Source organism: Mytilus californianus, unplaced genomic scaffold, assembly GCF_021869535.1.
Source record: "Mytilus californianus isolate M0D057914Y unplaced genomic scaffold, xbMytCali1.0.p SCAF_4, whole genome shotgun sequence".
In the NCBI taxonomy this organism is placed as follows: domain Eukaryota; kingdom Metazoa; phylum Mollusca; class Bivalvia; order Mytilida; family Mytilidae; genus Mytilus; species Mytilus californianus.
Genome location: NW_026262690.1, coordinates 40,270,912 through 40,284,685, shown reverse-complemented (window position 1 = coordinate 40,284,685; position 13,774 = coordinate 40,270,912). Strand labels below are relative to the sequence as shown.

General features: G+C 32.1%; 1 protein-coding gene across 1 annotated transcript in view; it reads left to right on the top strand.

Annotated features, from left to right (window-relative positions):
* Nucleotides 1-498: 498 nt before the first annotated feature.
* LOC127738029 (prelamin-A/C-like) overlaps nucleotides 499-13,774 on the top strand; it is a 29,722-nt gene continuing 16,446 nt past the window's right edge. Inside the window, exon 1 of the mRNA XM_052249085.1 lies at nucleotides 499-644. Coding sequence (XP_052105045.1) covers nucleotides 616-644 — 29 coding nt within the window. The 5' untranslated portion in view covers nucleotides 499-615. The remainder of the gene's footprint in view (nucleotides 645-13,774) is intronic.

The window sequence follows — 13,774 nt, the reverse complement described above, 5'->3', positions numbered from 1 at the left end:
TCAGATTTACCTCTGTTATCAATAGATAGTTGGATTTTAAATTTTCGATACAGTTAATAGACCAATTTGTCTATATGCTCTGCTTGTAGTCTGTCCCTCTTTCCGTCCGAGCGGGTTTTTTTATGGAGTTTATTGTAGAAATAGGTATCAGACGTACACAAATTTCCAAACAAAAAGATACAAATTTCCGTGCAATATAAATGGCAAAATATATTTTAAATCCCTGCTCTATACACCAATTAACCATAATCGATCATAAACATTTCGCACCCATACCAAAACAAAGGATGTACACCCGGGTAGAGATAAAACATTTTTTGCACGCAATTTTTAAACAATTTTTCGCGATTGAAAACTTTTGTGGTGAACTCTTTGAAAAAAAAATTGTCAGTGAATGGTATAATTGATTTTCTAATTTTGGCTTTTGGTAAATTATATAACTAATTACAACATTGAATGATAATTTTGGTAAATTATAACAAACATAGACCTGGTAAACAGTTCATTCCGTTGTTATATACAAGGAAAAACAGGATACACTCTTCTTCATTGGGGCAGTTTATATGTACTTTATTAAATTTTGAACATTAGAATAGAAATAAAAGAAAAAGCGAAATGTACCCGTGGAATAGCCGATATCGAAGGCAAGTACAAAATTAATTAAGATGTACACTTGTATTTACCTTTAACAGGTTGGTAAACAAATTAGATAGTAGAATTTAAAACTGTTCATACACATTAGCCTTATAGAAACAAACCCATAGAACCAAACACCATTCGTTTTCGAAAAGTTCATCCAGCAAGAGTAAAAAAAGAAATTTAAGTTGCTTAATTTTGACTATCCAAATATTGATATGGACATGTCTTAAGATGACCTTTTAATAATTTCGTTAATATGGAAAGAAATTGTTTAGCAGTTACAGAAAGGTTATAATATAATTACGTCAGGTGAGCACTGAAATCAATTATATACGTTTGTATTAAACTATACATATTCATCCTATAAAGAAACGATTGGTTATTGGGTATCATGCTATGTATGTTCAGGCTTATCATATGGCAATATGATATGACCTTGAAACCTATTTTGAAATGGAACGACACACCGCTGAGCCTGGTTTTGTTCTTGCTATCTCACAAAGTAACAGTCAGCAGGATGGCATTCCTGGATGCATTATTCAGGCCTATATATTTGAGCCTTTGGTCCTTCTCCTAATAGCTGTGTGTTTTTGTAGGAGCTGCGAATACCAACTTTAAAGTCTTTGGTGTGAGCCGTTCGTGGATCAAAGGCATGTAAAGTCATAAATATACAATAGCAAAAACACAAAAACTAAATTAATTTGTTATTCTTTTTTGTCTATCTATTTCCGTAATCTAAATGTATGATCAATAGATATTTCATATGGCATGTCCATGTCGGCCATTTTAATTATCCTTCGACCCGTACCTAGACCTGAGACCAAATTCCTTAGTCAGATATGGGAGTGTCGATGTGAAACAAGGGCCGATATTGAAAATGCCATGTAATAATCTTTAATTCTCTATACAATGAAAACCTAATACGTAATAGATTTATCGGAATGTAGTTGTATGTTTTCAATGATTGAAACAATAGTTTTTCTTTGTCTTATAAAAAACCCTAAGGGTTGAACGGGATATGGGCCTATATGGTCATCCCTGGATTTCTCTTGTCTGCCAGTAAAACAATTGCTAAAGTCGGGTGTCTGTTTGGCTGTGTAGGATGTAAAATATATAACTCGCGTCCGGTTGGAATGTGGACGTTTAATCATATGCCTAGTGTTGGGTGAGTGCTACATAACCTCCACGTTAATAAAACCTTACAACAACCCTGGGGGGTCCGCTGCTGGCCTGTTACGAGTCAAAATGTCTGCCCCTATTCAACTTATCCTCATTTTCCAATGGTAGTTTTAATTTTCAGCCAGTCATTGAGCACAAGTTAACTTAATCATTAGTTCTACAAATGTTAAGTATTAAATTATAATCCTGGTACCTTTGATAACTATTTACATCACTGGGTCGATGCCGCTGCTGGTGGACGTTTCGTCCCCGAGGGTATCACCAGCCCAGTAGTCAGCACTTCGGTGTTGACATGAATATCAATTATATGGTCATTTTTAAAAATTTCCAGTTACAAAACTTTGTAACTGGAATTCTAATTGAATTTTGCGGAAAACTAAGGATTTTCTTATCCCAGGAATTGATTACCTTAGCCATATTGGCACAACTTTTTGGAATTTTGGGTCCTCAATACTCTTCAACTTTGTACTTGTTTGGCTTTATAACTGTTTTGATCTGAGCGTCACTGGTGAGTCTTATGTAGACGTAACGCGCGTCTGGCTTATTAAATTATAATCCTGGTACCTTTGATAACTATTAAGGTCTTGATAAAAAATGAAAAAAAAAATGAAAACAACACCGGATTAATTTCATGCGTCCGAAACGCTTTTCTTGATTTCTGCTAAAATTTGAATGCCAAGGATGTATAAGAACCGGAACAGTTGAAGAGCTATATGACCACTGTCCATTAAATCAAAGTAGCATAGAAAGCATTATAACTAGAATTATCACCAGGCTGGCTAAAACCTTATTCTTTTCGCGGTTGAAAAACGTGTTAATAGTCGGTTGCATATTTAAAATTGAAGGCACATACTATAAAAAATAGGAAACTTAAAACATCAATATTATAAGATTAAACGCCTTATCAATTTATTCTCTAATATGCAAATCATATAAGAATTATTTAAATATCTCTTTATTTTGCATTATGTTTTCGTATATTTCTTTTGTATGGTATATATATGCCTTTCTTCACAAATATTTGTAAATCGACTACGTATTTGTTGTAACATATAGGTTAAAACTCAAGGATCCTTAAACTTGTTAATAAAATACTTTATATCATTATCATTTGATGTTTGTTTTTTTTTAATTTGATTCCTTGCATAGGTTACACATTTGAAATAGCCAGTATCTGCTCTTATGTCGGGTTGTTGTCTCTGACATATTCCCCATTTCCATTCTCAATTTTATTGTTGTAATTTGTTAAATCTTGTTAATGCAAAAAAGTCATTCTGGAAATCAATTTCTGACAGCAACATGTTTACAATTATACACAAAAAATATACGGGACGTTCATTTGTGAAGTAAGAATGTCAGAAGATTTTGGGGTTTTAAGAAAGATATCCATGTCATAATTCGTCCGATTTAAGTCGTCTGTGCAGAAATATTATTCATTTCTGAGTTTTGTATTATGTATTATATACTAGTCAACAAAAGAAACGATACACGGCAATGTATTTTCCATATATAATGAAATTGGATAAACTGTACCAAGGTAAATAATTGTCCAATTGGTCTAATATTTACAGAGTGTTATTTTCTTATCAAAACAAGTGTGGACACAGATCAGTGTCGATTGTATGATTGGATGTTTGACAGTGTTTTATATGACAAAAGGAGTTCTATGTTTTATGTTTTCTATGTATTAACTGTGTTGCACAATGACAACCAACATGAGCATTAGGGGTGTTGTTTATGTAATATTTAGTTTTTTATGTTCAACACGGGCATGGAAGAGATACTAATTGCATTAATCACCAAATGATTATGATAGAATATATATGTTCCACATCTTTGATTTTGGATACATTTTGTAGCTAGGAGAGGAACACATAATAGGTTCATTTTTTTCTTAATGTGATTTTTTTATATGGGAGATGGTATCTGAGAACATGTATTTGCTTACTATTTGTATGGTTCTATTTATATTACTTTGTGGGGGATTGTTAGTATCATAAGTAAAAGATTTCGGTTAAATGTGGAAATTGTTTCTCAGTTTAGATCTGCTTACCCTTCCAGAGCACCAGAGATCACCCCAAGTTTTTGGTGGGGTTCGTGTTGCTTAGTCTTTAGTTTTCTATGTTGTGTCATCTGTACTATTATTTGTCTGTTTGTCTTTTTATTTTTGGCCATGGAGTTGTCAGTTTGTTTTCGATCTATGAGTTTGACTGTCCCTCTGGTATCTTTCGTCCCTCTTTTAGAAGACATTTAATGTTTTTTAGTAATGACAATGCCTGACATGATGATTGGGGCTAGATGAGCTAGAAAGTGAATTTCTGTGTTATTTTTTATTAATTCTTTGAAAATATCTCCTCCAAAGCTGGTCAAAGCAAAAAAAAGTTTTGACCAGTATGAAAATGATATCAACAAAAGAACCTTTGTGAGCATGCTTCAAAGACTCATAACTAACTACAGAAGTCATATGATAAAATGTCAAGTGGATATTATGAACATCTACTTAATATGTCTAAATATCTAAAAAGTTTTAGTATTCAATATGAAAAAGCTATTGCAAAAGTATTCTCTTTTCAGTTTTTTTTGTTATATGGATACAAATATAAGTGATACCAATACAGTAAGGCAGTTTTGTTATAGTATGAAAGTGTAGTAATTAACATTTACTGTTAATTCACACAAATTAAGAAATAAACAAATGAATGATAAATGTTGAACATGTACAATGAAATATATTTTAGAAAACAATTAGGCCATATAGGCCTTATAAATTTTGGTCTTTTTCATAACATACTGAATGACCATTTACACTCAGGACTGAGTCGCCAGTAGGCAGTACAGATGTAAAAAAATAAAGTGTAACAAAAGAACCTAGCATCATATTGCTAGTAGCACCAGTAGCATTGTTTGGTGAATTTGTGCTTTTCTTTTTTAGTTTGGCTAATGGACAAAAAATGTTTGGTTCAAATCTAAATAAAATGCTTTTATCTCCCTATTACTTACATTGTACATAGAATGGATACTACTTTGACAATTCCTTGTACATGAGAGTTGTCTGTCAAATCTTTATTTCACAAAGAATGAATTGCATAACAATGAACTGAGCTCAAAGCAAAGAACTTTAATAATACACTTAGACAATGAGCTCAATCCAGTGATATACTTTGTACTACAGGTCCTTCATGAACATCCTACTGGCCAAAACCATATCTCACAAACATGCCATACTACATGGTTGGATCAGAAGTTCTGAAAAAGACATGAACTTTATTAACATATTTTAAGTATATACACCGGTTAAAACTTTCACAAATTTGTGGTAAAATCATTCAGTATCTAGCAACTATCAATCGCTTCATGCGCAAATTGATATAGGTTGAGTACCCCTCTGTCAGAAATAAGAACATACCTCCACCTAATTTTAGTTAACTGATGAAGAAACATTAAAAACTATAAAATGTTATCCAATAGACTAGCTGCAATGAAATCCCAGTTTTCTAAAATGGTAGGTGGAACCTAAAACTCGAAAAAATTAACGTGATTCATCAAAATCTGTCGATTTTTTTTATCGTCTTGAAGAAAGTCTTCATTTTATCGTCATGCACCAAAAATTACCGTTAAAGTCATTTGGCAAGATTTTTTACCGTTTTTCGTCATGAAGGTACTCCCATTACCACCCTCATTTTAACTTTCACTTTATAAGAATGTCACATGACCAACATTATGGGATCAAGGGAAGCAAATGCTCTTTAAATTCTGCATGTTTCAAAAATTGGGGAAAAATTAGAGAGTTGAGTCATTTTTTTCAGACTTAATTTAAATAATGACTAATGTAGACTTACCTTCTAATTCTATAAAAAAAATTCACAACTACTGAACAGGAACAATCATTCATGGTACTTTTTTGTCTATGAAACGACACTGTGACATCTGATCTGCAAAACCTACAAACAGACACAGAAATATCATCAAATAGTGAAATACATGATTGATTGCACCTTGTTTGGAGAGTTCCGACACGTGTTACATGGGGAGCCCGTTTGTTTATAAATAATAATGTCACGTGATCACGCACTGGGTCACAAATTTTTATCCTCCACCATTCTTCTTATTACATAATATTACTGTACTTACACAATTCACAAATGCATAACCCATTTATCTTGCGGACATGCAATGGGAATGTGCACGGTTATCAAAAACTACAAAAATATTGCATGTACAGTAATGAAGAAGTTATTTCATCAAATAGATAAGATTTTCGCTCATGACACAAATCGACTGGGTGTCATCGCCATCGGCATCGGGGATAATTGATAAATGGGATTAAATTGACCGCCAAGAAGGTGTAGAGAACCACCTCTGGAGAACCTTAAAATTAATAAGTAATACTCACCAAAATTTCTCTATAATTAACGCTATTTTCTGTTGGAAAATTTCAGAAAGATGCTGATAAACTTATTTTGTGACATAGATTATTTTCTTGTTTTGGCGCGAAATATATTCTTACTCTTAATGCTTGACGTAACAAAATTTGTATAGAATTATATTAAACTAAAGCTCAGCGTAAATATGCAGAAGCATGACAATACATTAATGATAAAATGTGTAAATATTTCTGTAAAAGAATATAATTTTACTTTACCAGTATACTTCACTTAGAATTACATTTGAGCGCAAGAAAATCTCTATGTGAATCGGCTGAAGGTTACCTCGGCTGAATCCCGGGGTCGAAGTTCAACATATCAACGGAAATTTTTGCGTGTGCTTGCGTTGCTTTAGATCGAGGCCACAGCTTTTCAACCAATCGGGGAATGTTTACTTGGGGCATACATCTATTTTTACTGCAGGTTTCGACATGTTTAAATCGGTATTATAGAAAAATGGAATGTTGTTGGTAGATACAAAACAGAAAATGATGAACGCTTTTAGCAAAAGATAAATTGGATCGGGGGTCTGTGAATTCACATTATTTGTACAACTCTCCTTACTCTTGGGAAGCGTGTGCTTTACATCGAGGCTTGCGTTGCTTTACATCGACGCCATAGTAGTTCAACCAATCGGGGAATGTTTATTTGGGGCATGCATCTATTTTTACTGCAGGTTTTGGCATATTTTAATCGCAATTAGAGAAAAATGGAATGATGTTAGGAGATACAAAACAGAAAATGATAAATATTTTTAGCCAAAGATGAATTGGATCGGGGTTCTGTGTATTCTCATTATTTGTACAACTCTCCTTACTGATGGCAAAAAATGGAATTTCCGTGACCTAAATGGTTCGCGAAAATTAATATTTATATATATATATAGTAACCATTGATTTAAGGCAAAAACTCGATTTTTTGTTGTTGCAATTTATGTTATTTTAAAAATCGTATTTTCACCCAAAAATTCAAAAATCGTTATTAGAACTTAAAACTTGAAACTTAAACATGGTCTGCTTAAAATTTTGAATGCCTTTGCAGATATTTGAATACTTGATTCTCATCTTCGAAATTAAGTACCGACTTTTGTCATCATTTTCCGCAAATTAATTTGACCCCTGTCTTCAATAACACGGTATTTTCTCATTTTCCAATTTGGTCAGATTCTTTTAATCATATGCATTTGCTTTGCAAATGAATGTTTTTCATCGGATAATTTAACAGTTTTACATATTTATTATATTTTATGATAAATTGGAGTTCAAACTTGTGTATCGTTACTTTTGTTGACTAGTATATATCACCAATTCCAATGCTTTTATGGCTTTGTCGGCATCAGTGGTAGTTACATCTCCTGTTTTTAAATAATTTATTACAGTAAAGAATGTTTTACCAATATCAAATCAAAATTAAACTATTTTGAAGACAAATGACACTCCTTTTATACCAACAGTTTAGATAAAAAAAAACTCGAAATATTTTGTTATGAAACTTCTTTTCATCAAAAGTGTTCATAATTCTTATTTATACTAAAAGTTCGTCTGGAACATTTTTAAATGTGAATTATTGCATTGTTCGTTGTAATATAACGTTTGGGAAATGAAATACAGGATTTATTTCAAATGTGAAATATCAGTTTTTTTTAACTTGGAATTCATGAATTTTAATTGCATCCAATGTCATAATATACATGTAATTGCACATAAATTTTTCATGGTTCACAAACCTTTTATCAAAAATTACATTTGCTAAGCCTGACATAACATTTGTTTATGTCTATGTAATTATAGCTATTTGAATTGAATTGAATTGAATTATATCTATTAAAATTAGTTTTCACTTGCCCTACTTGCAAGTGTATCGTGTACATCAAAGAATCACTTTATATTTACATCACAAACAATCTATGAAATAATTAACTAATTGTAAAATAAAAACTTCATCGATGTGAAAGAATTTATCTTGTATAGTGGGTTTTTTCAGCGTGAATTTCAGGTACATGTACACTCAAACCGAGCAGCGTAGCTGAAGGACATTTAAATCACATTACGAATTTTACAGAAATAAATATCGAATCGTCTTTATATTAGCAAGAACAGCTTTATTTTCTTTTTTTCCTTCTGTTTCTGAGCTTGATAGGGCTGAAAATATAAAGGAACAAATACAGCATCGATAGAATCTAGCTAATTAGAATCGAATTCAAGACTTTTTGCATTGTAGACGAACAAAAAGTACTGCACAATATATCTATATCCTGTAAAATAAATACAAATGTTCTACAAAAACAAAACTGCGCTAAGTTACTCATACCATTTTCGTCTTCCTTTAAAAATTTGTGATTGTTTATAATTGCACCTTCTTTTACAATGTAACATTTAAACGAGGAGTAAAGTCTAATAAAAGCAAACTATTTTTTTGTTTATTTTTTTGTTTTAGGTAAAATAATGTCTTTTGTTCCAGTATATAAATATAACTGTATTTCAAAAAGATTAAAACATAAGTTTATAATGAGAACAATTAGTAGAAATAACACACATATATAACCTTGCCGGTATACTGTTTGGCGCCGGACGGTTGCGCTTTTTGATTAGTTAAAACATATTATTTTTTGCTCAAAGCAAAAAGGGTCAGACACAAGTAAAACATACTCATAAAGTCTTCTCCACAATACAATATATATAACAATACAAATTGATAGGGCATTTGCTCTTTAAAAAAAGGACATTTGTGCCTTATCAACATACACAGGCAAATTTTGCTGACATGAATCTCACGTGAAATTCACCTCAAACGAGCTTATACATGAAACTCACATGAAAATATTCATGTGAATTGAGATGAATCTCACGTGAACTTTACAAAAAAAAATTGGTATTTTTCATTATTTTGATTAAATTTGAAAATTTAAATGTTATTTGAATAACTTTATTTCTAAAATTCACGTGAATTTCACGTGAAAAAAAATTCATGTGAAACTCACATGAACTGATTTCACGTGAGTTTCACGTATGAGATCGTTTGAGGTGAAATTCACGTGAGATTCTGGTTACAGTTACAAGTTTAAAAAAAAATCATTCAGCTAAAAGACAATCTTTCGCCATCATGCTTGTGTCAGATGAAAACGGCAACATTTCAAGAGGGCGGATAGAAGTAAATTCTTTATAACAACCATGACTCATTCTAAAAGTCAACATGAATAGCTGAGGGTTTGATAAATCAAATTTCGGTCTTCACAAACTTAGATAAACTATGATGTTACAGTTCCTCGGACTTACTATGCAATAGGATGGACACACGAGGAGTATAGTTTCCATTTTTAAATCCCCTAATTGTTCAAAGCTGCTTGAAGAATTAAAGGCAAAATTCAAATGTTCCATCCATAAAAAATTCGGGGTTTTTTTTGTTTCTCTATCGTTTACCAGAATATTAATTTGTTTTGGTAGTTTTGTCGTTTGTACGGGAGAACTTCCAAAGAATTTTTGAACATCGTTTCATGATCTTGGTAAATTGATTAAAAATACAGGTAAACTATCATAGGTAAAAAGTGTAAATGTCCGGTTAGTTTAGTTTGGTGTATTATAGTTTAAGCGCAAATGTCCCAAAAAAAGCGCAGACGTCATGTGCCCATCCATATTGCTTTACCTCACATATGTTCCTTCACATTTTAAAATTTGTATCTAATTTATCAATACTTTATCATTGAATTTAAGTTATAATGTAAGTGGAAAGAACACTTTGTTACTTTATCTATATTAGGGCAGTATAAGCAGGGCGTTAGCGCATTTTTTTTACCTTTAAAACGAAAGGAAATTTTGCGCTCCAAGCACTAAGGACGAGAAATAAATATGTATATGGTTTTGAAAAGTTTCATTCTGAAAGTTACAATGCACATGGTATGTTTACTTATTGCATTGTCACTGGTCCAGCTATAGTTATACCAATTTTGTAAACATCTTAAGTATAGAAGTAATACAGTTCGCTTTCATTTTCTTGTGTATATTTCTCTTCGCACTTCAGTGTGTTATTTTTACGGTGAAATATTCTATTATAGAAAATAAAATATTGCATCATGGTGGATACTGCGGTGACCCTTAAAAAGTGTGTTCGTTCTGGTTTAGATGTCACGCGAGTATCTTCACCGTATCATATCTTCTTTTGAAGATGTTAAGAAATATTAAAACATGTTCTAGTGAACAAATCACATCAACGTCTAGGATGTTATATTGCGCAGATTTTTAGCGATTTAAACAAATCATAAAGAATAATACTGAATTATGATACTTATCACAATGAATCGATAAAAAAGTGGAAAAGCATCATATCCTCCCCCGTGTCATGAACCTCCTCAATGGCTGTTTTTATTTATAACTTAATGATTTAGTAATTTCGGGAATCTGGTGCTGACGGAAGATCTTTTGTGGTCTTTGCTAAATTTTTTTAAATCGCGCTGGGTGACCCCGATCTTGAAATGTTGTATAGACACTTTTCTATTGTAGAAGACCACATGTTGACCTCTAGATACATTTGCTTTCACATGCCGTTGGGTTGCTGTCTCATTTAACAAGCACTAAAAACTAAAGCTTGGGCATGAGTAGTATGGATAAAAGTCTTGTCTCCAGAAAGGTTATCGTACCATTCTACAAAAGTGGAAAAACTTTTTAAACGTTTACAAGTTCTGTGCATTAACTATTGAAATGATAAAATAATCACAGTAACAATTGATATAAAGCTTCCAAATTGTTTACTTTGAATAGTTGGTTAAATGCATTTATCGAAGCAATTATTTGAAGACTCAGTATTCTATTTTCAAAGGTATTCTGAAGAAATAACTTTGTAATGCTGACAGGGAATATATTATTGCATTTATAACCGTGTAAGTTGACAACCTTAAGTGTTCTATAAACAAAACGCTATCAGATCACCACCCACAATACAATTAAACAAGTTCGAAGTTCTTTTTAAAATATGTATACCCTGTTCACAAGACACAACAAAATCTAATTTGAAATCCGATGTACAACAGTATTGGTTTAAGTTGACATATGTTCCGGATTAAATGCGTGTACAATTTGTGAATCCAGAGTCAAACTAGTTTAAAACTTGATTTCAACATCGGATTTGAGTATATGTGTGATGGCAAATGCATTTTCTATACAGAATTTATCAACTTGCGCTTGCAACTTTTGCGCCAGAAAATCGCATGCAGACATGAATATATTTCACTCGTACGCGAAATTTAATCTAGACTAACAATTACACATTACAGACGCATGTGTGAAGGCAAACGGGGTTCAATTTCGATACGATGAATAAAAATTCAGATATACATCGAATTTCATTATGATCCGATTTAAATCTAGCATGTGTGTACACAGGGTATTATAAACAAGTCTAAATTGAAAACAACGTTTAAACCTATGATTGCGTTGGATAAAAACCGCAATTTTTATACGTGTGCATGCAAAACAAATTTCTTGGTAGAGGGGTCTAAATACAGCACAAACAACATTTTCCAAAAGACCCACAAAGTGAAAAGTATATTTTTACAAAACGTATTTGATTAGCAGGTCGATCAATGGATGTTCTTAAACCCTGCTGACTGACATGGCGATTGCCAAATAAATGGATCACCAGATGTAACAAAATGGATCTTAATTATTAATTTAATACCAAACAGAAAATAATAAACGGAAAAGATGGTATACCGCAAACATGAGGTGCAAAAATTTGTACACCATATCCGGATCCTCAGTGATGTTAGGAATCGAAGCGGTATTTGGAAGGCCATATAATTTTCCTCAATTTAAGATTGACTCTTGAATTTTGAAGAGTCGAAATAGGATGAACGGATTATATAAACCCGAAGGCAAATATAATACAAGCCCAAACGAAAAAATATAAATTGAAAACAACGTCCAAACCTATGATTGCGTTGGATAAAAACCGGGTATTATATATATGGTTGAGATTGAGATAAATAACGACGATTTATAGACGTGTATTCATAAATATGCCTTTCCGTCTGAATCAATAACTTATATATATTAATATTATTAATTTGTATATTTTGACTAATTTGATTCGTTCAGGAATAGTCACATGTTGTTTGTGGTTTTGATTTTGCCATTTGACTAGGGACTTTCCGTTTTGGATTTTCCTCGGAGTTCAGTATTTTTGTGATTTAACTTTTTATGTTAAATTATATTTTCGAAGGTCGATTGAAAACGACGGATAGAAAAGTGATATTGCACGGTTATTTTTAGAATATCTAAATATCGATATACTTTATGACGTCATCAAATGAATTTCATGATATTGTTAAAACTTTTTAAAAAGTTTATATTCATGATCGATTTTTTAATACAGGATATATCGATCGAAAGAAGTATATAGACCTCAGACTTCTCCCTCAGTCAATATACTTCTTTCAGGTCAATATATTCTTGTATCGACCTCATACAAAGGCTATAATTGTGTAATATATATATTCTTAATACCGGTCTACAAATCGTCGTTTTATAACTCAATCTGTGTTCACACTATGCATTAAGATCGATATAGTCCGAAGTGCATTTCTTGATTTTCCTTCATTAGCTCTCAAACCTAAACATCTGAAAGCCAAAGTTGTGTAAATACGCTGAAACACAATAAGTAGCCTTGTGACCAAAAAAAGATCTAAACAAAATAGCCCAAATCATGCAAGGTCAACTTTGAGGGAGTTGAAACCTTTGTTTATTTATAATTCCTGAACAAATTTTCCTTTCCCATTGTAATGTGACCTATTTCTTGTTGGCAATGTTCTGTTGCTTCATTCTTACTGTGTATATATACATTTTTTAACCAGTAAAAACTAACAAATGCTATGTGAACATTGAATTCACGCTGTAGGGTATAGAAAAAGAAAATATAAACCAAAAGCTTGAGGACAAAATGATTTAGACAATCTTTTTGTACAAGTGGTAAACAGAAAAGAGTGTCATTGTTAGGATAAAAATCACAACATGTTAATTTGGTTGTCAGGGGACCCCTTAGAAAATGTGATACTCAGCTTTGTCAATGCTTAGAAAGACAGTGTAACTTAACATCAACTGATATGAAAACATATGGAGGGTGGGATTTTTCACTACACGATTTCCAAAATTGCAAAACTCGTATTTCATGATTCTGACTGGTTTTGTACGGAAGCCAATTGAGGACCTTCAAAAATATCATTTGAATTCGAGAATTATTGTAACAATTCGTTAACACGCATTGAATACGTGAATTATAGTTTGCCATACAAACATACTGAATATACACCTATCTTTAGTTGAAGGCCGAATGTTGTCTTTTTTGGTTTGTTTGTATCTTTGGGTTGCTAACTCGTTGATGTATACCCCACGTCTTCTTTTATTCATAAACAATGCTAGTAATTGAATTAGGTGTGTACTTTAAATAATTTTTAAGATGACCCGGCAATAGTTCAAGTGAAAATTGTATAATGATATGCCAGTGTGTTGGTGCTACATATGAAGATTAACATGCCCATAATA